Source organism: Lagopus muta, chromosome 5 (genome assembly GCF_023343835.1).
Source record: "Lagopus muta isolate bLagMut1 chromosome 5, bLagMut1 primary, whole genome shotgun sequence".
In the NCBI taxonomy this organism is placed as follows: Eukaryota; Metazoa; Chordata; class Aves; order Galliformes; family Phasianidae; genus Lagopus; species Lagopus muta.
Window position 1 is genome coordinate 52693354 of NC_064437.1, and position 27618 is coordinate 52720971.

Genomic DNA, 27618 nt, shown 5'->3' on the forward strand with positions numbered 1-27618 from the left:
TAATGTATGGCACTCAGCCATTGTCAAAGCATTTTTGCTCATGATTGCTCACATTGATTCTGACCAAGTTACACAAACAGTTTTTCTGCTTGTGGTACTGAGATTCAGATCCCTTTCACCAGCAGAGTTCATGACCTGTCTGGGAAATGCCCTTTCCTCCCTTCCTGCTGTCCCTTGAAGAAGGTTTTGCCTGTCACACTGTAGCTGGCACCGTTCAGTGCTATGATGCTTTTCCACCAATACATCCCACAGTCACGCCACTGTGACTTCCATTGGTTATATTGACACTCTGGCTTCAGCTTCTTGGTTTCTTTTTCATCTCTTTAGGTAAAAATGGCACTCAGGAAAGGACAGCGATGCTGGGGTGGATCTGCTGGCATATTCTTAAACCGATGGATAGCAGAACAGGCAGGTCTGGCTGGAGTTTGAGGAGGCTGAAGAGAGGAGTGTGGGGAAGGAATGGCGACAGTGAGGGACTTGAACAGCTGGAGGTGACATTGGCCAGCTACAGGAACCAGGGAGGTGTGGGAGCCTGCTGGCAGCAAGAATTGGGACCGTGGGGGCTCGAAGACCATCCAGCAGCGGGGAAATTCCCTGCAGGACTGTAAACAGAAACTCCAGCGCAGAGGGCTGGACAGGGGGAGGTGTGGAAGGGACTCTGCTGGGAGCAAAGCTGGGTCTCACATTCATTAACATCTGCATGAATGATCTGGCAGAAACAATAAACAGCACACTGATGTGGTCCCCGGTGAAGCAGGCAGGGAGTGAGGGCCAGATTCTCAGCTCTGCTGCAGCAGCACACAGAGCCCATAAAGCTGGTTGACCCAGCTGCGAGGCCAGCATCCTAAACGTTGCTGGCAGCCAGGGAGCAGCCCCTTCTGGGCACCATGGCTGCATCTGTGCTGATGCCAGGTGGGCACTGCAGCCCCAGGGCTTGCTCAGCACAGTGAGAGTGGCTCAGGGAGCTGCAATGTGCTGTAGTAGCCTTGAGCAGCAGGAGCTCTATTACTGCCAGGCGGAGCAGGCTGAGAAAGGAAAACAAGAGGGACAGGAGCCAAGGAGCTCTCAGACAAGGGGAAGTCTTGCTGCTATGTTTGCCCTCTGCATGTCGCTGCAGGGTCCTGGGGAAGGAGATGGCAGCAGCATGGTCGGGGGTCTCTTGGCTCCAGAGCCACATGTTAGCTGATGTGTGACCCAGGAGTGGGGCTGTAGTGTACAGCGTGGTGGGAAAGGTGGTGGAAATCCATCTTTGAATGAAAGGGAATGAGGTATGAAGAGTGGTGGGGGCTCTCCAGTCCACCAGGCTGACCAGAAAGAGCTGCAAGGGGCATGTCTGTTCTCCAAGATATGTACTGTTACTTCATTGCCATCCCTGCCCCTGTGGCTGAGCCTTGTGTACTGCACTCCATACCCAGTGCCTGAAGTTCATGGTGAGCAGTCCATGTGTCCAGCCTTGCAGCCAGAGGTTCTGTGGGAAAGAACCAGCAGTTTCTCTCCATAAAGACCATAGTATTACCAAGCAAGGCTTAAAGACAAGAAATAAGTTGGATTAAATGAAGACAAAGAGTTAAACGCTTATTTGCAGTATTTGGAAGCAGAATTGCAAAAGGACAAACAAATAAAACCCAGTGCCTAAGCTGACAGCATGAGCTTTATTCCCAGCAGCTCCCTGAGGTCTCTTCAGTGCTCTCGGTTTGTGCTACTGAGAACTGTCTGCCTTCTGCAGGAGCATCACAGCGCTGGTCCATGGGCTGTACCTGCAGCCATCACAGCCAAAGCTTGCCTCTGGAGATCCCAGATGAACCCCACAAAAGCCAACAAGCAGAAGAAATTTCGGGAGGTGCTTTCAATGGCAAGCCCTCTGCCCACCTTGTTGGAGCACCACGAGTGGTCTGTGCAGTGCTTGGATGAAGGCTGCAGAGCAGATCACGTACATGCAGTCCATAGTTCTGATATACGAGAGGTACAAAGTTTTGCTCTCATTTAAAAAAATGTGATGAACAGCAGAAGTCAAGCTGGTTGGAAGAGATACTAAATTGGAGGTTGTGGTGTGGCCATTAAGGTTGGAGAGGAGAGATGAGACAGCCCAGCACAGAAGGCAGAACGGCTGGCTTGGTCTGAGAGGAAAGAAGTTCATATTACACAGAGCGTACAAGTGAATTTTGGTGAGATAAATGATGGAAATGAGCTGAAGAAGGAAAGGAGAGCTCAGAGAGAGCAGGGAATGATTTTCAACAGTAGAAGAAAACAGAAGCTGACATTACGCACTCTCCAGGGAAAGCCCCGAGTTATCTGAGCGGGGAGATGCTCAGAGAAAATCTTCTCAGTGTGAAGCATTACGTAAAATCACAATTCCCAGTTGCATGTCCTGTATTCCAAACATTGCAGTCTACTCTTAAACTTTAATTTCTAGCAACCACACCAAACTTATTCTTTATGTCTAAACCTTGTCCTGCAGTGATGGCAGTGTTAGCATGAACAGTGCCTTGCTCTCTGCACCAAGCTTTGCCCTACTCAGTGACGACAGCACACCCTTCACTGCTGGGATGCAAAGACCTTGCACGGGGAAATGGCACAGGGCACGTGAGTGCCACCTGGGGCTGCCCCACAGAGCAGACCACTGCCACAGGGATTTGCTCTGCAATCCCTGCTGCACAGGAGGCAACAAATGGGGAATGGGGACATGTGAGTGCACAGGTGCAAGAGGGAATTTCTCCAGACAGGACTCACAGTTGAGTTTGATGAGGTGTTAATTAGACTATTCATGCAGCCTGAGCTGTCAGAGAGCAGGCCACCTTAGATACCTACTGCGTCTGTGGGTATGGGAATCCCAGGACTGCTCAGAATTTGCCTGGGGGAAAAAAAAACAAAAACAAGTAGGATTCTAAGGAGTTAACAAAGATTTAACAAAGACTTTAACAGTAGATCAGGAATCAGACACGAGGTTAATGTATCACTGAATCATATATTCAGTGCTGGAAGAGAAGAAACATGAGGGAAAGCTATTAGGGTGCTAACATATGTTAAGGCTCATGCCGTCAGAACAAAACGTAATAATCTTTTGCCCAGGTGGTCCCCAGGACTGCTGGCAACAAGGATGGCAGAAGGTGGCTCAGTGTCCTGATCCTGTGGAGTCTGCTGGTCCCAAGAGCCATCTCTCACGTGCTGCATCTCTTGGGGGGGGTGGCACAGGCTGAATCAGGATACTGCATGGGTCCAGAGCAAGAATTCTGTGGAAAAAATGAAGCCACAAGACAAATAACTAATGATGCAAAGGGAAGGATACTGCAGCGTAAACTCACGTTCATGTGCCATTAAGCCTGTGGACATGCATTCATAAATACATTGAAATGCATTCATAAATACATTGAAACAGGATGTGAAGAATGCGATCGGGCATTTTGCAGCTGGTTTTATAGCAGGAGCGAAGATCTAAGGTACAAGCAAAGGTCCATCTATTACTCTTTCAAGAGGAAAGAGTTAAGACAGTCTTTGTAACTGAAACCGGATCTGGATGGCTGAAAAGCTGAAATCACCATCACCTGTACAGGGAGAACAAAGCGAGTAAGAAAAGACATAGATGAGATGATAGTGTTGTATGGGTACATGGTGTGCCTTCATCCTGATTGCTATCTACAATCTCAGTCGTTTCATCTCAGAAAAGATGTAATAGAACCAAGAATGCTACAGAGATGTGCAGAGGTATGCAATGCCTTCCACGTGAGCAGAGATGGAGTAGGCTGCTCTAGCTGGAGCCACGGAATGGGTGCTGACCCCATTTGACTTCTAAGAAAGGTGGTGAGGCAGAAAAGTCCACATAGATAGGAGTGTGCTGTCCTTCAGAGCCCGGCCGTTGCCCCAGCTTTCAAGAGCCAGCTCTTCTGGTAGCAAAGCTATGGTGCAGTTGGCTTGCATAGTTCACCAGGGTGTACCAGATGGAGCAACACATGGTTGTGAAGTCCAGCTCTGGGAGTCAAACAGTGCTAAACCACTGGGAGGCTGTGAGGTGGTCATTTGTCTCCCTTCTGCAGCTGCATTCTTTGCTACAGGATCACTTTTTAATTTGTTTTTTTTTTTTTTATATTTTATTTCAAGGTTGACAATCAGCAATTACCTTCATGGGAAGGAGATTTCCAAATGCAAATGGCTCTTTAATGTATCAGGAATAAACCTAGGAAGTTCCAGTGGCTGGAGGCTGAAGACAGACACATTCAGATGAGAAATAACATACTTGGAAGCTAATTAGCCATGGGAGCAATTTGCGTAAGGTCGCAGTGGGTGCTCCATGACTGGGGGGGATTGAATCAGGACAGGAGATGTATTCTCTCCCACCTGGAGGTTCTGCCTCATCTGATTCTGAGGATGTGCAGAGGTTTCTGCCACGTGGAAGCCCAGCCAGGGATGCTGCAGTGGCTGGGGCTGCCGCCCGAATTATGGGATGTTGCCCTAAGCAGGCTGAGCTTGTCCCGCGGCTCCTAGAGGTGACTCAGTGCATGTGCATCTCAGAGTTCAGTGTTGTTCGCAGAGCCCAGTGTAAGGAAATGGCAGATTTACTGCACCAGCACGGAGCATCTGCACGGCACATGTGCAGGGATCTGATCCATGCCGGAAGCCTCTGGTTTGCTCTGCCTGCGTGGTGCTGCACATGTGCACATCGCATAGCCCAGGAAATCCCAGACAGACATGTGCCAGCTCTGGTCGGACTGCAGGTCTGCATGGTTCTTCACCGGCCTTGGAATCCAGGGTTTGAGCAGCACAGGTGCTTCAGGAATAAAGGATTAATAACATCTGCATTCCTAAGCTGTGAATATTCGGATACCTGTGCACCGCTGGGTCTCCACCTGCACTAGGCTTTCATCTCTGGCTCTTGCAGTACCACTTGCTGGCTATTGAGCTGATCCAGGTTCCCAGAGCTTGAGTTATCCAATGCGCTCCATGCGCAGCTTCACCATCAAGACTCAGAGATTTAACAGAGGAAATTGTGATCTGTGACTTGCAACAAATCTCCATTTAAAGGTGGAAAGAAAAAATAGACGCAGAAAGCAAAATGGGGTGGTTATGTATCTTTAATAGAAAAATTTGAAAATGAGTAGAACTAGTCAATGTATTTCACTCTCCTGGGGACAGAAAAGGAAAACAAAGAGGTCTGTTAGTTTCCTAAGGAGACAGAGCAGTCAGAGGCACTGCTTCTGCCACTCTAGGGATGCTGGAGATTGTGGGGTTTTGCTTTCAGTCCCCGCACAAGGACTGGGGTGTGCTGGCAGTGATACTGCAGGCATGGTGTGAGCAATGAGTTCTGCAGAGGAGCATCCTCAGCAGGTGCCCTTTGTGACTGAGTGACAGCACCGTTGAGCCAGGTGCCCTGCATGAGTGGTGCAGGATTTGTACTTCTTGCTCTGTCCTGCTGCCCTGGATGGCCAAGGAGGAGCCGGCCCCAAAGCCACTGCTCTGCTGCCCCTCATGGGGACACAGAGCGCTGCTGGAGAGCAAGCCTGGGAACTGACAGCCTCTGCACTGCTGGGCAGGAGGAGCGGGGACGCATCAGTGCTATTACAGCACGTTATTGTTTTTCCATTTCTAATTGTGTCTCTTCCCTCCTGTCCGCAGGGATTTATTACCTCTGCCTTTGCCAGTGTCCTCTTATGCTTCACAGGGTCCAGATGCCCTTTCGTCCCAGTCTATAATTGACTATCGTCATTAATTTAAAGTTAGAATGATTGTTTCCGAGCTATATTTAGGCTGAAGTTTGCTGCTCTTTTTTTCAGACCTGATTAGAGGCTTGTGTGCTGCAAAGCTTGCTGGCTGTTTCTCCCCCCCTTGCCAACTGGCCTGATCAAATGTCCCTTCTCTCCCCATAAACCTTCTCCTTTCTCTCCCACCCTTGGTTGCAGGCCAGACGGGGGCAGTCAGGGCTGCAGGGCATGCAGCTCCTTGGGCAGCGAGGATATCCGTGCACCCCTGGGCTCTTGGATATCCATGCACCACAGAGCACTGTTGTGTTCTCTTGACCAAACCAGTGGTTCCTGTTGCCTGTATGCATTCTAACCTTCAAAAGTGACCATCCTTGGTATCCTGTGATGTAGGTTGTTTTAGGATTTCCCCTTCCTTATGGACATCTGTGACAAGTTTGGACTGACATGATTTCTTCCTCTGTTTCCTGTAGGTTCATGAAAGTGGCTGGCAGCACAGTGGATGCTGTTACCTGGCAACAGTAGGTATTCACCATTCCTTCTGCTTTCCTACACTAACTGGAGTGATCTGACGGTGTCCAGAGCAAAATGAATGGGCTGGCTGGATGTGGAAAGGGACAAATAGTAGGAGCCACATCTGCTGTTCTTGTCCTTTAAATAGGAAAACAAGGCATTGCCCCTTCTTCTGCAGCAGAAGTGGGCATGTTTCACCCCGGAAGCTGAGACAGAGGCTAAAAACATGCCTGCCCACTGGAAACCAAGCCCCATTGCAGCTGGCCCAAAGCTAGGCTGATGGCATGCACCTTTGGAAGCAGCAGGATGAAACCTCCCTGCATCCTGAAAAACTGCATTTGCTCTGGTGTCTTGAGCAGTGAAGCTGGGGTCTCAGGTCCTGGCTGGGCTTCTGTCCTAATTTGAGCTTAGCACTGGGTCTTCAAGGCAGCTCAGGCTACTTTGCTGGAGTGGAGCATGCCATCTCATCCCCTCCCATTCAGAGCATCCCATCACCTGTCAGTGCTGCTGATCCCCTCCTGGCACTTCATAGAATCATCATAGAATGGCCTGGGTTGAAAAAGATCACATTGATCATCAAGTTTCAACCCCCCTGCTACGTGCAGGGTTGCCAACCACTAGACCAGGCTGCCCACAGCCACATCCAGCCTGGCCTTGAATGCCTCCAGGGATGGGGCATCCACAATCTCTTTGAGGTATACTGGCCAGGTTATGGGGACATTTGTTCCTCTCCTGCAGATCCCAGCTCCTTTTGTAAAGCCCACCTGGAGACCTACACTTAAAAAGAGCTCAGTGGCTTTTAAGACGTGAGGTTTTCCTGCAAGTAAGCCCAGGGGCTCTGTGTTGGTGTGTTAACCTCAGAGCCTCCTGCAGAAGCAACTGTCTGCATCTGAGAGTGGTTTATGGCAGCAGCCCTGGCTGGCACCCAGCAAGTCCCATTTCTGGGGAGCCACGTGCCTTGCCGTGCTGCTCTGCTACCTGACTCCTGAGGCTTCCCTGAGGCAGCAGCTCTGTGCAAGCAGGGCAGTGGGGTAGCAGAGTGTTTGGAGTGGGATTTGTGTTACTTACAGACTCATGCTGTGCAATGATGATCTATGCCTCAGCTGGGAGTTTGCTTTTCATGATTACACGATGTGCTGATCGCATTTACTTAGCCCAGGAATTCGCTTGCTGAAACAGGGCTTGATGGCTGGGCCAAGCCCTTGGATGCACTGCAGGAAGAAGCAGCCAGCCTTTATGCAGGGAGCTGTGGCTCAGGGATCCTTCCTTTTGGGACCAGGTGCTGCAGGCAGGTGGGGTTACAGCTCCCTACAGGTAGGCAGCGTGGCTGGGATGTCACTTGCTGAGCACTTCCCACCCAGGTAGGTACGGGAGCCACTGCTCCCCCTGCCTGGGCTTCCAGCTTGGGAGGGTTGCACCCGTCTGCTTTTGTGAGGACTGACAATAGCCACAGCTCCAATCTGGGCTTCTGTACTGTTTATGAGTAAATGTCAAAACAGTGTCTCATCCCTCTGCTCCAAACAGCAAAACAAAACAAAACAAGCTCCTTTGTATCCAAGAAGAAAATTATTAGCAGGAAACCGAACTGCTCTCTAACGGCAACTATGAGCCTTTCTGTTCCAAACCCTAATGTTCTCCTGGGATATTGGTTATAAATTTGTCAAATCTGTTACTCCTTTGAAAAGGTTGCACTCTATCCAGAAGGGGAATTGAGAAGGGAATACATTGCAGAGATCCCTATCCTCTGTGAAAACACATGACCATTTCTTCTCTGAAATACATCTGAGAAGTGACACAGGGTGTAAATAAGAAGGCTTGCCAGTCTTTCTTAGTATGGTTTCACTTACATATGTAACTCAGCGTGTGTGCCTCCCTCTTCAGAAGTAATGTGTTGCTGCAGAGGGATGTGTGAATGGCTCAGAAACGTTTAGGGAATTTCCACTAGCAGAGGGTGTGGCAATTAGGACTGACAGAGGCTCGCAGAGTTTTGGCATTTCTTGTGTAATTTAGTTTATGGTTTGGTTAGGAGCAAATGCTCAGTTTATTGTGGATCCAGTCAGTCTTTGAATGTGGATTTCCACAGTTCAGAACCCTTCCCACAACCACATCTCCTTTTGGCTCTGCTCCAAAGCTTGGTGTCTTGCATACATTGAAGATTCACTGTCTCCCTAACCTGTGCCCATGCCCTGGTCCCCTTTCTGTGTGTCACTGTATGGCTGGTTTTCCACCTGAAGTGCTGTGCAGACCTCAAAGTTTGGCAAATCTAATGGGCAAATCCTTGTGCAAGGCTGTCTTTGCAGCCCACAAACTCATTTATTTGCAAGGCAAGTAAATGTTTGCATCTTCAAAGTCATGGACATCTATCCCTTCAAGTCTTTGGAGAATATGATGCTACCTTCCAATATGGAAAGTCACTCATACCATGTGGCAAACCGGGGATGTCATGCACACAGACACACATGGGATGCTGCTTAAAGTGCTTTGCAGAGCTGAGTTTGGATGACATCTCTCTGGCCTCGGCATATGGGACAGAGGCAGAGCACAGGGCTGCCTGTGTCAGCAGAGGATGTCTCCATTTGGTAGCAGTTGGAGTGATGCTGGCAGTGAGGCTGGACCCATTCACGTCCCCAGCAGGCTGGTGCCCTAATTCCTAGCAGACTCTCCCTGTAGCAGCAGGCAACAAAGTAGATCCGGAAATTCCTGAGCTTTGGGAAGTGGGCTTTAATGTAATTAACTGCAACAGAAGAAGAGGTCAGATAATAGGGGCAAAGGTTCCTCTTTAAAATGAAAGGAGGTAAATGAAACCAGCTGCCCAGGAGCCAGTGCACTGCCTTCATTAAACCCAGTGTGATGCTCATGGTCCCACGCAGCAAGTTGTGGATCTTTCCAGAGAAAAGTGAGGCAGGCAGTGTGATCCCAGAGGTGACAGGACTGAGGTGTGCTGGGCTGACAGCAGTCAACTGGGGCAGCAGTCAGGTTGGTGGCCTCCTATGCTATGGGAACCCACGTGCCCTGCATCCTTGTGGTCTCTGGGGCCAACCCTGGTGCCACACCATTGCCAGCACCCACCCACCAGGCTGTGTTGGTGCTGCTCAGTTTGTTCCAGGGCTTCAGAGACCTCAGCCTAGCTGGTGAAGCTCCAGCCCATCCCTTTGGCCTTGGTTCACAGCTCTTGTGCAGCTGATGCCATTTTCCCTCTTGACCACTTTTGGGTGTTGAATGTACCTCTTGGTGCCTGAGAATAGATCTCTGCCAGCCTTAGAGAAATAATGGAATTGTCTTCAGGCTCTGCTTGAATACCCAAAGCCGTGGGGTATGAGCTATCAGCAAGATGTCCTGAGACCGAAGCAGCAGGTTTATTCATTCCTGTGCCATCCCCTAGTTCTCCAGGTTGTTAGTGCAGGTGTGAAGTGTCCCTGGTGGTGGCTGTGCCCCAGAGCTGCTCCTGGTTAGAGCGGATATCTTGTCCTCTGCTGTAGGCTGAGGTCTTTAACTTCATCTTCTTCCACCTCATACAACCTTCCTTTTATGGCCTTGCAGCCAGTTTTCAGCCCAGGTGATGGTGGTTTTTTTTTTTGCCACAGCAGGCCAAAAATCATTTCTGTTCAGTTCTTAAGTGCTGTACTAAAATCCAAACATCTGCCATCCCCAGAGTCTGCTGCTTTGTAATTTTGTCTTAAAAAGTAATCTCTGTAAACCCCCTCACTGCCTGCTGCTCACAGGCCTGCTGTCCTCACAGCAGCCAGCGGTTCTGTGTTGTATAAGGGTTGATTTGAACAACGTCAAACACTTCCCAAGTCCCCCTCCCTGAGCAACTTTCTGCCCTTAGCACCATACTGTCAGCACAGATGTGCCAAAATGCCTCTTTCCTACTTCCCCCTATTACAGAGGGTTGGAGTGAATCCAGAGTCTGGCTGGCATGATGCTGAGTTTTTTGGGGGACAAAGCTGGAAATTCACACCTGGGAGAGGATTTGCAGAGGAGACCCTTCATGTTCAGGGCATCTGCAAGTTGAGTCTGTAATTCATCTCCGTTCTGGGCCAGGCAGTGCTGGCTGCTCGCCTTCCCCTGCAGCCCTGCACAGCTCCAAGCACGCTTACCCCGTTACCTGATCAGTGAGTTGGAGCATTGAGAAGCTAAAATCCTCTCTGAGCGTTCATGCATGTTGCACGTGTTCTGCGTGTCCTGGCCAAGCCTGATTCAAGCTGCAGCATCCTTTGGGGAGGCTCCTGCCCTCATGTGCACCTCTGTACCCATGTGGGGAGGCTCCCCCACAGCTGCTGGCTGCTCACTTTGCTAACAACATCCCTGCAAGGAGACGTCACTGCTGCCTTTCTCGTTTGCTAGACTCAGTCTCAGAAAGACACTCAGCAATGGGCTGCCCAGTGCACATGGGGCCTTACTCTGGATGAGATGCTTCTCATAGAGAAACCACACCTGTAAAGGAGCTGATACTTCTGGGAAGGTGAAGCTGCCTTTTTTTCACACCCCAAGACAAGTGGAGTATGCAATCCCTGGTACATATGTATGTGTCTGTAACAGCATCCTCCAATCCCGTGCATTACCAAAAAGCCCTGCTGCGCTCTTCTTATCCACATCTCCACGTTTCAAGTACTGAGGGAGCCTCTTTCCCTGCCATTTTTCCAGCACCAATGACAAAGGTTGGAGGGCAGCTCCCAGAACCCCCAGTGCAGCAGCCCAGCATGCCTGGGAGGGACCCAAAGGGACAGATGTAGGTGCTATAGGATTTGTGCTCCCATCCTGAGACCTCCTGCCCCTCTGCATTGCCTCACCTATGGCTGCTGTGTGAAGGGTGCCAGCACTGATCACTCCTTCCGGACAAGATGTTTGGGACCAACTCCAATTCAGGATGTTTGCACCCCAAAGATGGATTGCTTCACCTTATGTCCTGGAACCAGGAGCCAGCACTCAGGCATTTCAAAGCCTTCCTCCCACACCTGGATGCAGATGATTCGGATTCTGATTGGCAGCACTATAACCATGTTTCATTGAAGCGAGCACATGGAGAGCAGGAATCCCCTGGATGGGAAATGCTCAGTGCCATGTCCAGGGCAGCAGGCACTCCTGTGTTAGCAGGACGAGGGATGTAGGAGAGGACACAGCACCTCTGCAGAGGTCCTCTCCTGGAGGGAAAAAGGCTTCTTGGTGTGAGACAGCAGTGGGACAGAAGGACACGGACAGGGGCAGAACTAATGCCAGTAGTTTCATTCTTGTCATCTTGTTTTCCTTGCAGTTACTACATCGATGGCCGAGTGGCCAAAGTGACCGACTTCCTGAAAACACGCCTGCTAGACACACTGTCCGACCAGATCAGGAAAATCCAGAAAGTGAGTGCACAGTCTGCAAGGGTTAGTGGGCACTGTGCCCACAGTACTGCAGCTCAGTGCCTGGGCTGGGCACTGCTCAAGGTGTGGGGCTGGTGCAGCAATCCCTAGCTTGCAGGGTGGAGTGGAGGGATGGTATCTCCACCCTGGGGATGGAGGAGGAGATGGGGTAGCAACCTGGCCAGCCCTAGGTGTCTATTACAATTCCAGGGTGATTTGTGATTTGCTCTGGACAGTGCGGCATGCAGTGAGCCACTCCATCCCTGCTGCCCACAGGACAGCTCCAGGCTGCAGCCACTGTGTAAGAAATGGGAACTTTGGGGGTCCCCTGGTTCAGCTGCCACAGGGACTGGGGCTATGGGCAGCTCAGCTGCCAATCCTGCAACAAAGGATGAACATCTAATAAGAGCAAAGTGTTTTGGAGTGAGAGGACTGTCCATTTGCCTGTCTTGTCAAGGTTTTCTTACTGTATCAGTCACCACGATGTCTCGCTGCTGTAATTCCTGCAAGAAGAAACTGTAGGATGAGCAAACAACTCAAAGAGGCCCCAGGAAAGGGGACACGTGGGTCGGCACAGCAAAACCAGAGGATGGGAGCTGCTTGCTGTGTTGTCCTGCACAACCCAGGGACCATCCCCATGCATGAGTAACCCACTTTTGGCAGGGAGCATGAGTTGGGCACAGGGACAAGCATGGGGCACAATCCTACCCTGCTTGCACTAAACTGGTGACACGTCTCACTGCTGGGGATGGTCATGGGATGGCCAGGAAAGCCATGGGCAGCAAGGTGGAGACATGGTGCAGCCCTGGGGGGTCCTGGTTCCCATCCAGCCCCAGACCCACAGCAGTGAGGAGCTGCCCTCTATTGGGTCTGGGGAGTGGGAAGAGCTCTCCTGGGAATGCCAGTGTGGCTGAGCAAAAGCACAATGCTGGGTGCTAATAGCCTCCAGCTTGGCTTTGAGTCCGTGCATCCTGCCGGGGCTGATTAGAGCAGCTGGGCTTGTCCACTTCCCTGTTTTATTGCTTCCTCTCTGACTGGGGAAGGTGGCGGGCTTAGATAATTACAGGCAGGATGCCAACACCTCTGGGGCTTCAGTCAGGGATGTCGACTCTCACAGGCTGTGAGTGGGAGGCAGCCCAGAGCTGGCGTATTTAACAGCTTTGAGGGATCCCAGTCCATCCAGCACATTCCAGTGTTCCTCACTAATGGGGCAGGATCCATCAGGCTGTGCAGCGTGCTCCTGGGCTGTGGAGCTTGCAGACATCTGGCTGCAGGAGCTCATAGCCTGGCCTGGAGAAGCGGGATTGCTGAAGAGGAGAGGATTCATTGTGTGGTGCCCGTGTATCTGGAGCCCCTGATGCTTCAGTGCCCAGCTGTGGCTGCCCCGTCCCATGTTGCTCCCACAGTGGCAGTTATTTCTCCTCCCACTGCAAGCCGCCAGGTTGCCCCTGCCACAGTCTCTATACCGAACACAGCCATTACATGTCAGAGACATGCAAATTGCACCTGCCCTGTGGGAACAGGAGAGTGGTGCTGCATTTGATGTGTGTTGTTCCCTGTGCAGGTTGTGAACACGTACACACCGGGCAAGAAGATTTGGCTGGAAGGCGTCGGTGCTACCTCTGCTGGAGGCATGAACAACCTCTCCGATTCCTATGCGGCCGGGTTCCTGTGAGTGACACAGCTCCTGGCACGAGGGCACTGCCACCACTGCCACAGGCTCTGTGCACAGCGCTCCTCTATGCACCCCAGCTCTGGGGTTGGGGCTTGCACCCCACAGCCTCGCCGCCCTTTCCCCATTCTGCAGCCATGTACCCTTGCATGCATTCACTCCTTGCATCCCTTTCTGGGCAACTGAAGCTCTTCAGAGCACAAGGTCCAAGTCTGGAAACCATATTCCGCCCTTCTTAGAAACCACAGCTATTGCTGGATCCTCGGGCTTGTCCAATGGCACAGCTCAGTAGCACATAGATCCTGTTGCAATCTTCAGAGCTAACTGTGATCACAAAGGATCAAGGAAGGTTTTCCTTGCTCTAGGGGCAGGCATAGGAACATGCCCAGGACACGTGGGCTGGGGCTGGCTTAGTTTGCTGATGACAGCACAATGGGTGGGAGCACAGACAAGCTCGGGTCCCTACAGTGGCCTAACCCTGTCTCCTCGACACAGGTGGCTGAATACATTGGGCTTGCTGGCCAGCCAAGGCATTGATGTAGTGGTGCGGCACTCCTTCCTTGACCATGGCCACAACCACCTGGTGGACCAGAACTTCAACCCCCTGCCGGTAGGTCTGCCCGGGGCCAATCGCAGAGATGCACCCTTCTCACAGCCAGGTTTTAGGGGGGATCTGGTTTTTCTCTTCCCTGCACCCAGAATTATGTGCTGCCTTTATCCCTGACCCCTCTTGCAGATGCTTGGCTTCGCCACAGAAATATCCAGGACACAGCTGAGAATCCACCTCTCCTTGTGGCCTGTTTGAACTCTGCTTGCAAATGAATTTTTCCAGATCTGTTTCATTCAGTGTTAATAGGAGACATTAGTTAATGTCAAATGCGGCATGTTGGAAGCAGATGGGAGAGCTTTGTTGCTGTGGCTGGAACTTCTTCCAGTGCCCAGAGGTTGGGAGCATGGCAGGGAGGCCAGTGCCACAGCAGCAATGCCAGTGACTACAGGGGGGCATTCCAGGGCAAGGTTGTGCTGCAGTCCCATTTCCAGCTGAGACCTGGTGGTTCTCAGTGACGCCCTGCATCATTCCTTGCTCTCCAAAACCCCTCCCGGATGGCTGGGTCTTCCCACACAGTGTGAGAATAAAGAAAGAGTATGCAAAATCTCTTTAAAAGTAGCAGGTTTCCTTTCCATCTGATCTGTTCTATCTTCCCTTTGGCCTAGTAAATCCCTCACCTTGTAAGTGGAGAAGCAGACAGGGCGGCTGGGTGCTCTGCTCACCCCAAGAAGGAGTTTACAGGGTTTCTTCAGGGCAACACCAGGGGAGAGTTTGGGGAATATGCCCTGAGCTGATAAAGACAATTAAGTTATTCAAATTACTGCTGTTATAATTTTCCAACTAAATCAGACACCATGCCTCTTGTGGCCTCTTCCTTGCTCTCCCATGTGCTCCAGAGCTGATCTGCTGCTCACGTCCCGGTAACACAGTCCTGCACAAGCACCAGCGTTGCTTGTGCGCTTTAAAAGAGCCACGAGCAGGTGCAAATTAGTACGGGACTTCAAAGATGTGAGCATAAAAAAGCTTGTGGAGATCAGACTGTGACCCACATGGCAGTACAGTGACTGCTATTTTCCCGTGGGAGCTATCAGGGGGATGAAAGTGTCTGGATGGACCCGTGCGGGGTCACCGCGCCGTGAAACCCAACACACTTGCTGGCTGCTGTCACAAAGACTTTTCTGCAGGTGGGATGGGCACAAGGCAGAGGCTGTTGAGAGAAGGCTGTGCTGTTGCCTGAGTGAGTGTGGCAGTTTGCTGCTGGTCCTGCTCACTTTGGTGCTGCCCTTGTGGCACGGCGCAGCGAGTGGCACAAGGGACCTGGTAAGACCTGGCATACGCTGTCTGCATGGGGCCAGGGAATGTGCACAGCCAGGGCCATGCACTGGAGACATTGCTGTGTACAGGAATAGAAAGGTCAGTGCACAGCTCTCTGCAGTGGGGTGATGCTGCTGTGGGCCATGCTGTGAGCCTTCAGACCACACCTGAGCCTTCACCCAATGGCAGACCTGCAGAAATGGGCTTCTCTTGCAACTAATGGGAAGAAAACAGGAGAAATTGGGTGCCTTGAATTGGGCATGGATGTGCTCAGGCTGCGGAATATAAATGCTTCTGCCAAGCTTAATGCAGCTGCTCTCAAGTGTTTTAATGCCTTGTTATTTCTGAGAGAACTTGGTTGAGTATCATTGAAGTGCTTTTTCTTCTTGAGCGATCGGGGCAGCCAGCCGTAAAGCAATCAGGGCTTGACTGCGTGGCATGTGCTTGAGAAGCCCTTCAGGCAGAGCTTCTCCTGTCCGTAAGTCTGTCTGCATGCATCTGAGCCCATCCATACGTGTGTGGGAGCAGGGAGTAGATGAAGTGAGGGGAGAAGCGGCACTGATATTCACCCTTCATGGGGCAATGCCTTTGAAAAGCCCATCTGGCATTTAGGAGCTATCTGCTCCTTTTAGGCATGCAGTAGACATAATACATCATCCTGGTTAATATCACTCTGAAGCAGTCCAGAATGGTGCAAAACGTTCATTTCATTGCAGAGGCCCCAAGGTAAGTGTGAGCTATCTCTTCAGACTGCTAGAGCATGCAAAACTTTGAAATGCTCATCCATACAGAAGTCCCCTCTGTTTTATCCATTTTTGGAACTGATGTCTGCCCCCTTAATGCACAAAGAAGTGCTGTGAGGTTACACCTATGTGTGCAGAAATTTGGGTATGCTTCTAGGGAGGGCCAGAGAAACACAAACCCAACAAAAAGGCCAAAGCTGAAAACCAAACTCAGGTTTCCTGATAACTGTGGCATCTCTTGAACCTTCTTCTAAAGGCTGTGAGGGACAAGGTTCTCCTGCATTAGGTGCTAAAACTTCCTCCATCTAAGTTTAATAAACAGCATACGGGGGCGTGAGAAAAGGCTTCGAGGGATCACAGGGCAAAGCAATGGCAGAGGCTGCCTGCTCAGCCGTGGTAGGAAAAGACAGTGTAATATTGTGTGTGAATTGATGGCGTCCTTGGGAAAGCACCACGGCGGTGCGGCGGGCTGCGCCTGGTGGGGCTGCACTCAGACGCTTGGATGCCGCCAGCAATTTTTCACCTCCTTTGCTTAGCCCACAGGCACTGAGGAACTCAATGGGAAAGTTACTGCGTGTCCTGGCCAAGGTGCCAGGGTTGGGAGCAGGGCTCCCCGCCTGCTGCACGTCTGCATTCCCCTGAGCGCTCGTTAGCCGAGCTGCCTTGGCGGCCACGCTGCTCCTTACAGCTGAAGGTCCCAGCTTCTCCCCAGCCAAGCCTCTCCTGCCTCGCGCTGTGCTGCAATAATCACCCCCATCCAGGGTTGGGGGCCGCATCCATCCACCTGCACCCATCCCTGCCCTGCTGATGGGGCGATGTGGCAGTGGGAAACAGTGTCCCCATGCGGGGAGCAACAAAGGGTGGGGAGAAGGAGCCGGTCCAATAGAGCTCACACACATGGAAGCTGTTCTTTGTGACCGTAAATCTGCAGCACGGGTGTCTGGCACCCCCATCTGCCCTGCACACTGGAGTATGGGCTCTGGCGCAAGTGATGCCTGCAGATGGGGAGAGGAAGGGAGTGGAGAGAATGCAGCAGAAGTGGCTTGTGTGGTACATGGGCTCTGGCTGCTGGAAAGAGGGATGAAATTCTGGGCCATGTGAAGACCCAAAGCTGCATGGGAACTGCCTGGTGCAGTTCCGAGGGGCTCTGCTTCTCTTCCAGCCATGGCTATGCTGAGGGCTGCAGCATCCCTTGCTCCCCACACCCTGGCTGCATTCTATCTGTGAGCCTGCTCTGAGGCTCCTTTTATCTGCAAACCAGGAGACAGATTTAAAGCGCTCGCACTCTGCTCACTGTCACATTGGGTTAAGGGGCCTTTCCCTCTTTGTGCTCCATAAAAAAAAAAAGTATCTGAAGTGCGTATGCTTGGACTTTGAAAGGCATCAAAGCTGTGAGCTGCCTGCAGCTCAGGCTCCCACCCACTGGGGCTGTGGGACACATGCACAGAAGAGCCATGCCATGCATGTGCTGTGCACCCAGCCACCCACTGCCACCAGCTGCAGGGGTGGTGGGGATAGCAAGGTGCTCTTCAGCATGGCACACAGCTACTGGCAGAATGGAGGGAAGTAGTGTGATGGTGAAAAGTAGCAGATGAAGGGAAAACAGCAAACAAATTGTATTTGGTTTCTAACCTGCCTGATCCTGTGGCTCCGCTCCCTTCCTGCCGCCTCCATTGCCTGGACCCTGTTAGGGAGAGGTGATGACAAAAGGACTCTGACTGCTGCTCCATCTGCTCTGCTTGTGGGGCGGGAGCTCGCCTGCTCAGGGCCAGTGCACAATGGCTCAGCAGACTTCTGAGGGTTGTGCTGCTGGGGAGACCCAGAGCTATGGGACAAGCAGCTGATGCCGAGCCCGAATGCACTGCTGCTGGCACTGGTGGGTGAGGCTGTGGCTCTCCCAGCTGCCGTGTGCATCCATGTTAGCAGGTAACTGGGGATGGAGCAACTCTCCTGGCAGTGCCACGTGGGACTTTGGGACTCACTGGACAGCCATTGAAAAACGTGACCTCGTTTCCTTTTCCTAACCACAAGAAGATATTCAGCCCGCAGGACCAGCCAGCAACCAAGCTGAAGCAAGCCCCCATAAGCGCACAGCGCAGGCATCGTGGCCACAGCTGTGAAAGAGTGGGGTGAGATGATGCACTCACAGCCGTTGGGGCAGGAAGGAAGAGGAGAAGCACAGCAAAAGCAATGCAATCCTAGGCAGAGATGTCAACAGCTGCAGAGGACTGCTGGGTGCAAGAGCCACCTCTAGGCAGGGCTCGGTGCTGGTGCTGCGCCATGCAAAGTCTGTGCTGCCCAGGGGGCTGCCGCTGCCAGATCTTTGTGTGGGATTTGGGTAGGAAAGCCTTGAGCTGTCCAAGAAGCACAACAAGGTCACGGGCGATGTTAAGAACTGCATCAGCCCAGTCCTGCTGGAGGAACGACCAGCCGCGTCTTGAACAGGATGCACAGACCTCCACAGGGAGTGAGCCTTGGATGCTGAAGATCCTTTAATCTAGTGGAAAAAGAAAGAGCAAGAACCACTGGTTGGAAGCTGACGCCAGACAAATTCAAGCTGAAAATAAAGACTGTTAACAGTGCGGATGTTTAACCACTGGAACAGGTTCCATGGGAAGTGGCAGTTCTCCATCCCGCCGGGCCTGCAGAACCAAGTCACTGGAAGAAGCTTTTGCCAAAAACAAGCCACAGGGCTCAGCAGACGGATAAAACTCCTCTGTCCTGTGGGACATGAGAAACCGGGTCCCTTATCTCAGTAAGGGTTGCTCAGGCAGTCAAAATGCAGGTTGTGGTGCAGGAATGGAGCAGGCTGCTGAAACTTGTGTGTGCCTTAGGGATGGTATGGGAGAGTTCCAGGGTCTGCCAGGCTGGGCACTGTGGATGCACCTTGAGTGCCCACCTACCTGCTGTTTATAGAGAGACTGAAGGTCTGGGGCTTAGGTTTCCTGGCTACAGCAACCTCTTCTCGTGTGTGCAGTTGGACAGGCTTGGGCAGGCTGTAAAGTAGCTTTGCTGCCTGTAGGAGGGAGCAAGGGAGATGCTCCTGAGCGCTTTGTAGCAGCTCTGGAGGCAGGAGATGTGGTTAGCGGGGCTGTCTGAAGGGCTGACTAATCAGCTGCCTTTCCAAAAGCTTAAGCTTCTAAAAGCTCCTGTGATGAATTAAAACATGTAAGGAGATAAAGCGGGACCCTCTGGCCTTTCCCCGTCTGGTGGAGAGCTCTCCCCTCTAGCACACAGAAGACGTGGTTGGACTGAGCTCCACAGATCAGCTCCCGTGAGACCATGGCCCTTCCTGCCTGCAAATCCACCGTCCCAGCCAGGGACCTCCTGCTCTGCTCTGCTCAGGTGCCTGCAGCCCCGCCGAGGATTGTAGCAGCAGCCTTAATAGGTCTGCAAAGTAATTAAAGCAAGAAAGCTCCCTCGGTTCCCCAGGGACTAATAGCGGACCAGATTCCTTTCTGCTATTCCTCCTCTAGCCTTATGGTTGTATAATGGCTCACCACAGGAGCTCTCAGCAGCTCCAAGGCCCTGGTCCTGCTGTGACTGGGCTGGATCGAGCTGTGCTCTGCTCCGGGCTGTGGCTTTTTGCTGCAAGGTGGTCACGAGGACACGTGGAGGAGACAGGGAAACAGACACAGCCAGGGAAAAAGCCACCCTGTTGCTTTCAGATATGGGTGTCAAGACCCAACTTCCCACTTCAGTGACCATCTGAACAGGAGACAAAGCAAGTTGTAGTTGCAGGTGCCCAGCAGCCCTGATGGGATTTTGGTTGGGGCTCACAGCCTTGCAGCAGCCAGGGAAGTGCCCACACCCAGAGGTTTTGTTTTGATCATGCTGAATGCGTGTGCAATTCATCATCCAAATACTCGATGTCACTGGCTCCTGGTAATTTATTGCAAGGAACATGATTTTGGCCCCTGCTGCAAGCAGGCTTGCGATGACGCGAAAAGCTGCAGCTGTCTTCAGTGCTTCCCTGCAGCAAGCTGAATGGCTTGAGTTCCTCCAGGCTGCAGCAAAAGGCTCCTTTTCCAGCCCCTGGGTCATTTTTCTGGCCCAGCTTTGAACTCTCTTTGGTGCTTCCACATCCTTCTTGAAAGAAAGGCTTCAGAGCTCACCCTGCCTGCCAAGAAGGGTAAAATCACTGAGCTTCTTCTCATGCAGATGCTGAAGGGACACATTGGTCCCCACACTGCTCTGAACATCTCTGCTAAGGTAGTTGGTAGCACTGACGGATCTGCTAAGCCACAGCTTTTAGGGGAGCACCAAGAGCACATGGAACACGAAGGGTGGCCACCAAGTCCCCAAGGACTCCCTTTGAGTCCTCTAGCATCTATCACTCCCATAATTTGCCAGCAAAACCAGCATCTTGCTGATGGAAAAGTACACAGAAAGCAAGAAACTCCACAGTGCTGCAAGGAAAAGCTATCTAACAGGGAGCTAAGAGGCCATCTTCAGGCTTGGCCAAAAGCAGCTAGAGGAGGGCAGGAGGTTTTCCCCCAGCCCTCTGGCCAAAGATGACCCAGCCAGTGGGAAGCAGGTTTGGATATCCCTGTGGCAGGCTGAGTGGCACTGCTGGCACCAACCAGATGGGTGTTCCTCTTGGCTGGTAGCTGCTGCGGCAACAAGGACAGAGCCCCGTCCTGCAAAGCGGCCCTCTGAGCATGCCCCCTCCCTTCCTACAACCCTGCTTCATTTACCGCACACCTCCCAGCTTCTGCAGCGGATGAGGGGGGGGCCCTGCAGACGGTGGCTGCCAGCAGTGCACAGCCTTGCTTCCCTCCCCGGGGCCTGGGGCCCATCCTGTGTGCTAAGCGAGGCCGTGCCCTGTGGGAAAATATAGTATGCGGTGACGTAATTAAAAGGCTGCATCATTAACGCATGTGCACAGGGGCTGAGCATTTCCTATTTCTTGAATACTTGGCTTCCCTGCGCTATGGTCATGGGTGCTTAGCTCCAAAGGCGGCTTTCGGAGGAGAAATACCTCTGGGGAGTGAAGCACCCCAGGCTCTCTCCAGAGCCAATGTGCCATCAGCAGAGTGGGGAGCATGGGATAGATCGAGGGGTTCCAGCCTTGCACAGCAATGGGGTGGAAGGTGTCATTGTTCCATGTGGGCTGTGCGTGGCTCTGCAGCATGGCTGTGTGTGGGTCCATGAGATGTGAGATAGCATCCGTGCTGCTTTCCACCAAGCTGCATGGCCTGAGCTCCTTTAGAGGATATCGGTGTCTCTTAGCGTGCAAAGCCATGTACTCCTTCCTTAATCTCTTTCCTGGAAACAGCTACACCATTTTAGCTTGATCTGTGCCAAAAAATAAAAGCTCACCCCAAGGCAGACACCTGGCATGGAATATTCTCACACAGGCAGCCCAGACTCTCCTGGACTGGTGCTGCTGACTGTCCTCTCTGCCCTGCAGGACTATTGGCTGTCCCTACTGTACAAGCGGCTCATCGGACCCAAGGTGCTGGCCATCCACGTGGCCGGTCTGCAAAGGAAGCCCCGGCCGGGCAGGGTGATCCGTGACAAGCTCCGCATTTACGCCCACTGCACCAGCTCCCACAAGTGAGCCATGCACAGCGAGGGAAGCTGGGGGCTGTGGGGTAGCACCCGCCTGGGAACGGGGACTGCGGCAGGACAGCCCCGGCAGCAAAGATCAAGGGGGTGGATTTCACGAGGGGCCCCCGGTCGGTCAGGTTACCTGCCCAGGAGCCCAGCCTGCTCATTGTTTTACTGATAAGGTCTTTCAAAGCGCCCCAGCAAGCAGTGGGGGGTGGGGGGGAGGCAGCCACCTCCTCTGCAGACACAAGTTGCTATTGTGGAGGAGGAGAGGCTGTTTCTTTACACAGTCCAGATGCTTTCAACATGCCTCCAGCTCGGTAGGAAACCTTGTCCAGTAACTGACAGGTGCAAAGTGCTTTATAGCCTTTGTTTGGGGCTGTCTGATTAAGCAGGGACAGAGGATCAGTGTCTGGAGCTGTCAGTTGGGTGCCCCGGGTGGCGGGGGCAGACGCCACTCGCATAGCGAGCTCCCTCAGTTCTCAGCCTCCTCCTTGCAAGGTCCTGGGGGGGCTGCCCCCAGCTGCAGTGTCCCCCTCGAGCAGTGCCACTCCTGGTCGAGGAGAGCAGGGGAAATTGGGAAGCTGTCACGATGGGGAAGTGACATCTCCCTGCGGAGGATGATGTCCAACCTGGATGGCTGCACGCTCACCCCAGACCCTTTTCCAGGGGTGATGCTCTCAGATGCCAACACACCCCTCAGCCCCCGCTCTCCCCTTTGCAGCCACAATTACGTGCGAGGTTCCATCACCTTGTACATCATCAACCTGCATCGCTCCCGGAAGAAAATCAAGCTGGCGGGGACGCTGCGGGATAAGATCGTCCACCAGTACCTGCTGCAGCCCTACGGCAAAGATGGGCTGCACTCCAAGTAAGCGCGGGGCTCCCGCTGGGGACCACCCCGTCCTTGGCGCCGCGCCCTGACCCTGTTCCGCTCTCGCAGGTCGGTGCAGCTCAACGGACAGCCTCTGGCCATGGTGGACGACGGGACCCTCCCCGAGCTAAAGCCCCGGCCGCTGCGGGCCGGCCGCACGCTGGTCATCCCCCCGCTGACCATGAGCTTCTACGTGGTGAAGAACGTGAACGCGTTGGCCTGCCGCTACCGATAGCCCGCGGCCCGCAACGGACCCACCGCTCGCTCCCCGGGACGCGCCGCTCCTCGGCAGCACGGCGCGGGCACCGCATCGCACCTCCTCCCCAAAGCCCGGACGCCCTCCAGCTCGGCACCCTCTGCCCCCACCCGTGCCCGCTCCGCCCCGCGCACTGACGGCGGGGCTGCGGGGCTCCACCGGGAGGGTCGGGGCCGGGCCCGCCCCGCGTGCGGGGAGCTCGCAGCGAGCATGGAAGCAGCTCCCTCTGCTGCCGCTGCGAGCGCTGCCCGGACGCCGTGGGACGGGGGGAGCCGCGCGGGCGGGGCCTCGGCTGTAAATGTTGGTAATTAAGTTAATGAGGCCCGCGGTGACGGGGAGCTCCTCGCCGTGCTAGGCGGAGGCGGCTCAGGCTGCGGGAGCGGAGGGTGCGGGCTGGAGCAGCCGGGACGCACCGCGACGGAACGCGAGGCATAATAAAGCTGCGCTGCCCACCGCACCCGCCTCTTCTGTTCGCCGCGGGGCGGCACCGGAGCGGGGCGAGAGAGGAACCGGAGCGGAGCACCCCGCGGCCGGGTGCGCGCTGCAAAGCCGCGCCGGGCCACCGGAGGCGCTGCGCGCGTGGGCGCGGCGGTCACGCGCGGCGGAGCAGGAAGCGGCGCGGGGCGGGCGGAGTCGCGTGGTCCCGGGGCCGGGCAGGGCTATGCGGTGCGTGCTGATCGCCAGCACCGCGGCCGAGCTGCTCTTCTACTGGGCCGATGCCGCCTTCCTCCGCCGGTTGCGGCCGCCCGCCGCCACCGCCGCGCAGGTGGGGTGAGACGAGACGGGGCGGCCCCGGGCGGGCGGGCGGTCGGCTCACGGGGTTCGGAGACGCTGACTCGGGTGCGTGCCGCAGGGCCCGGCGCTGGAGGACAGCCTCAACACGCTGTTCGCGCCCCTCATCATCTCCTGCACCGCGCTGCTGGAGAAGCTGTCGGACACCTACACCTGCTTCAGGGCTGAAGGCGGGCGGCACCTCCACGTCCTGCACATGGTAGGGCCGGGCCGGGAGAGCCGGGGGGGGGGCGATCGAGGCTTATGCCCTGATCCCGCTGCCGCTTGCAGTTCGGGGATTGCTTGTACATCGCGGTGAACGGCGACGGGACGGAGAGCGAGGACGACTTGCGCAGGACGCTCTTCGTGCTGCGGCGCCTGGTGGAGGCTCACTGCGGCCTCGTCGCCCTCGATGCCCACCTCATCCGCAAGGAGTGAGCAGGGGAGCACCAACCGGCAAGGGCTGGGGGAGCTGCCGAGATGGGAGGATGGGAGCATATCCTGTAGTTGGTGCCCCCTGGCAGTGAGACTCCCTTCTCCTTTCCCTTTGCCTTGGTGATTTGGAATGCCCATCCATCTGGGGCATCTCATGCCTGGCTCACGCTCTGTGGCCATTGCAGACTGCGGCCAGCTGATTCAGAGCGGCGGGAGCGCAGCTGGAGCCTGTTGAGGGGGCTGCTGGAGACATACATCCGCCTGCGGGAGGAGGACCAGAGCTTTGCTGTGGAGGTAATGTTTCTTGGGACCTGCTGAGCACATCCCAGGGCTTCCTACAGGCTGGCAGTGGGTGATGCTGCATCCTGGAGAAGGACTCTTGGTGGAGATCTTTGGGCAGCCCCCAGGTTGTGATGCAAGGAGCAGCCCAGCCCTGCCCTGGCGCTGTGCGGTTGCATCTGCCTGGCTCAGCGGCCTCATCCCAACCCACCCCACAGGCGGTGGAGCGGCTGATCCATCCTCAGCTGTGTGAGCAGTGCATCGAGTTCCTGGAGAGGCAGGTGGTACAGCACATCAATGCCAGCCCTGAGCGTGGCGGGGATGAGGTGGGACATGCCTTCCTCCTGGTGCACACCAAGCTGCTGGCCTTCTACTCCAGGTGCGCCTGGTCCTGGCTCCAGCACTCTCCCAGGACAGCTGCTGGCCCTCCTGCTTGACCCCTTTGCTCTCCATCCCACAGCCGCAATGCCAGCTCCATCCGCCCTGCTGACCTGCTCACCCTCATCCTCCTGGTGCAGGACCTGTATCCCAGCCAGAGTGCCGAGGAGGAGCTTGGCCCACAGGTGTGGGGGAAGTGGGCTGGGTTGTCCCAGGGTGTAATATCTTGCAGGTCAGGCTTTGATTTTCCATCTTTCCTCTTGGAAGCCCGCAGCAGGGAAGGTGTTACCACAAGGACCCAAGAGAAGTGAGAGTATCCCTGTGAGCAAACCCAGCTCCCACGGGGCTACAGAGAAGGAGTCAGATGATCAGGTGAGAGTGGGTGGCAGCCCCAGGGGCTGCAAAGCTGGGAGCTGCAGCTTGGGATGCTGGTGGTGCTGCCCTGCAGTCACAGCACAGCTGAGCCAGCCCTTCCTGCTGGCAGGACACTGATGATCTTTCTGCACCTGAAGTCTACTACACACCTGAGCCCTCGCCAGGCAGACAGAGCACAGGTGAGTGCCAGGTTGGTCAGTGCCTTGGGCTCCCCTGCCCCAAGGAGGTTTGGAGCTGCATGGGGGACTGGCAGGGAGAGTGGAGCTGCTGCCTTCTTGCAGGCAGTGAGAGCTGGTCGGAGAGCCTTGAGCTGGTGGGTGATGGAGATGCAGATGCTGCAGATGTCCAGGTAAGCATGGACGACATGATTCCACCTGTATCCATGCCTTCCCAGCCTGTCTTGGTGCTCTTTGTTATCTCTGGTCCTCACTATATCTCCCTTGCTGTGCTATGGCTACAAGTGTCCCAGCCTGTGGAGGCATGTGGCACATCCCCTGTGTTGTGCATGACAGTGTGTCAGCTCTGTGTTACTTCTTGCAGCATCCCCATCAATGTCAGTGGCACAGGGTTGAGGCTCTCTCAAAGCAGTCTGGTGTCTCCCTCTGCTGCCTCAGGGTTTCTGGGCTGCTTTCTTCCCTGCACTACTCTGCAAGCATTTGCTGGCCTCTGCAAAAGGTGTTTGCTGGCTGCAGGCAGCCTCCCTTCTGTCTGCTGCTCTTGTGGGGTACTTGCAGCTTTCAGGATGTTGGTTCCATCACCACGTCCCTCAGATGATGCAGGGGCTGCACATTTCTCCTCTCTGCCCAGATGGCAGAGGACCTGCTCCAGACATTGGGCCCTCTGCTCCCAGAAGCTTCAAACCCCAGAAGGATCTTCCTGGAGGCCAACCTGCGGGATGGCAGCTGCCTGTTACTGCCACACACCATGCACTGCCTCCCTCTGTGGCCTGGCATCTCCCTCGTTCTGCTGACCAAGGTGAGCTGTAAGGTGAGGGGAGCAGGGTTGGGCTAGCTCCTGCCTGACCTGCATCTCCACTTCATGGCAGGGCCCCACGAGCCACGTGGCCGTCACCTTGCACCAACTGCTGGATGGGTTCCTGGTACTGGAGAAGAAGCTGGAAGAGGGGCAGGAGGTGGGAGCCCCCCGTGCCCACCCCTTCCTGGCTGAGCTGCGGCAGCGCATGGATAAGTTTGTGAAGAAGCTGAGTGGACAGGACATGCAGGTGAGTGTGGGAATGCATGGACCTCATCCTGCTGTCTTTGTAGTTGAACTGAGCCCAATCTCTAGTTGCAGAATGCCTGGGTGGAATTCAAGAACAAGATATTCTCCCGGAACGAGGCTGGGAGCAACCTGGAGTAAGTATGAGGGCAGCTGGGGAATATGGGATCCTTGCTCTGCCTGAATGCAGACCCCAAAGCTGGACCCCTCCCACTTAGGCTGCTGCATGTGCTGGGCACTGTGAAGCGACAGCTCTGCTCTGTATATCGCCAGCTCTTCCTCATCCCCACCAGCCACAGCCTGTCCCAGGGCCTGCGGGACCGAGCCCAGAAACTGATGAGGTGAGGCTGAGGGGTGCACAGACTGCCTGCAGCGGGGGGTCCTCATAGCTGCTCACTGCACCTCTGCTCGCAGGGAGAAGCTGCTGGACTGGCGAGACTTCCTGCTGGTGAAGAGCAGGCGCAATATCACCATGGTGTCATATCCGTCCCTGTGGCCAGGATGGGGTGAGAGGGAGAGAGGGAGGTTTCCACGGGGTACCAAAGTGGTTGGACACCCTTAACCAGCCCCACATACCTGGAGGACTTTCCTGGCCTGGTGCACTTCATCTATGTCGACCGCACGGCTGGACAGATGATGGCACCGTCGCTCAGTGTGACAGAGAAGTCCAGCTCAGAGCTGGGCAAGGGGCCCCTCGCCGAATTTGTCAGGAGCAAGGTAGTGGTCCTGCAGTGCCTGGGCCTGACACCGGGCTGCTATGGTTCCAGGTGCTGAGGGCTGTGCTCAGATCACGGGAGGGGCAGTGGATGGAGGTTTGTGTCCAGGTGTGGATTGCCTTCCTTCCCCTAGGTGTGGTCCCTGATTGCACTGGCCCGGCGGTACCTGCAGAAGGGCTACACGACCCTCATGCTGCAGGATGGTGACTACTGCTGCTCCTATTTCCTCTGGTTTGAGAATGAGCTGGTAAGTGGGCTGAGCCCCTCTGCCCACACCACGGGGCTCCTTGTCCCTCTCTTCCCTGGTACAACCCTGCCCTCTGCTGTCATCCATCCCCAGGGCTATAAGCTGGAGGTGATGGAGGTGCCGGTTCTCTCTGATGACTCTGTGCCCATCGGGATGCTGGCAGGAGACTACTACAGGTGAGCAGTCCTCAGGCCTGTCATTGGGCAGCGATAACAGGGAACGTGCTGAAATGAGCATCCCATGTGCATTGGTGTGCTTGGGGAAACCAAGGGCAGCAGAGTGGCACCAGTGCTACAGTGCCATCTGGGCAGCACAGCCTGTGTCCTCAGCCTGGTGCTGTGACTGTGGGCCAGCAGGGATGGATGTCCTTGCCAGAAGCCTCCTAGGGAAATTTGGTTCCAAAGGGGCACAGCCAGCGCCATACCCTGCAGAGTATCCCTGCCTTTCCTTCCTAGGAAGCTGCTGCGTTACTACAGCAAGAACCAGCAGACAGAAGTGGTGAAGTGCTACGAGCTGCTCACTGTGCATCTGGGCATAATCCCATCCGAGCTGGTGGTCCAGCAGGCCTGCAACTTGGCCCAGCGCCTCTGGGAACCCTCCCGCATCCCCCTGCTCTGAGCTGGACTGGGATTAAAGCGGGTGTGGGTGTTCCTCGTGCTGCTTCTTCAGGGGGTGCGCGTGAGCTGGGC

The 27618-nt window shown here is 54.5% G+C and overlaps 2 protein-coding genes across 12 annotated transcripts in view; both read left to right on the forward strand.

The window, feature by feature from the left end:
- Positions 1–23012, forward strand: part of HPSE2 (heparanase 2 (inactive)) — an 85153-nt gene extending 62141 nt beyond the window's left edge. For all 10 annotated transcript variants that reach the window (XM_048945393.1, XM_048945397.1, XM_048945391.1 and 7 more), the window contains 7 exons: positions 6164–6211; positions 11458–11551; positions 13113–13219; positions 13716–13830; positions 21241–21386; positions 22105–22251; positions 22324–23012. In XM_048945393.1, coding sequence (XP_048801350.1) covers positions 6164–6211; positions 11458–11551; positions 13113–13219; positions 13716–13830; positions 21241–21386; positions 22105–22251; positions 22324–22489 — 823 coding nt within the window. In that variant the 3' untranslated portion in view covers positions 22490–23012. The remainder of the gene's footprint in view (positions 1–6163; positions 6212–11457; positions 11552–13112; positions 13220–13715; positions 13831–21240; positions 21387–22104; positions 22252–22323) is intronic.
- A 111-nt stretch (positions 23013–23123) lies between these two features.
- Positions 23124–27579, forward strand: HPS1 (HPS1 biogenesis of lysosomal organelles complex 3 subunit 1). Of its 2 annotated transcripts, none has more exons than XM_048945385.1 (18): positions 23124–23276; positions 23364–23501; positions 23573–23715; positions 23902–24010; positions 24214–24374; positions 24456–24558; positions 24641–24745; positions 24858–24927; positions 25030–25097; positions 25556–25723; positions 25794–25970; positions 26036–26103; positions 26185–26307; positions 26381–26445; positions 26538–26683; positions 26816–26929; positions 27023–27105; positions 27385–27579. In XM_048945385.1, the coding sequence occupies exons 1-18, from the start codon at positions 23172–23174 to the stop codon at positions 27545–27547; spliced, it is 2109 nt and encodes a 702-aa protein (XP_048801342.1). In that variant the 5' UTR covers positions 23124–23171; the 3' UTR covers positions 27548–27579. The 2 variants fall into 2 exon arrangements, with proteins under 2 accessions (XP_048801342.1, XP_048801343.1); XM_048945386.1 differs by having other exon boundaries at positions 26042–26103.
- Positions 27580–27618: the final 39 nt, after the last annotated feature.

Coding starts and splice junctions, on each gene's coding strand:
- HPS1 (XM_048945385.1), top strand. CDS start 23,172: ATGCGGTGCGTGCTGATCGCCAGCACCGCGGCCGAGCTGCTCTTCTAC. Junction 23,502..23,572: donor ACCTCCACGTCCTGCACATG/GTAGGGCCGGGC, acceptor TGCCGCTTGCAG/TTCGGGGATTGCTTGTACAT. Junction 27,106..27,384: donor CTGGCAGGAGACTACTACAG/GTGAGCAGTCCT, acceptor TTTCCTTCCTAG/GAAGCTGCTGCGTTACTACA.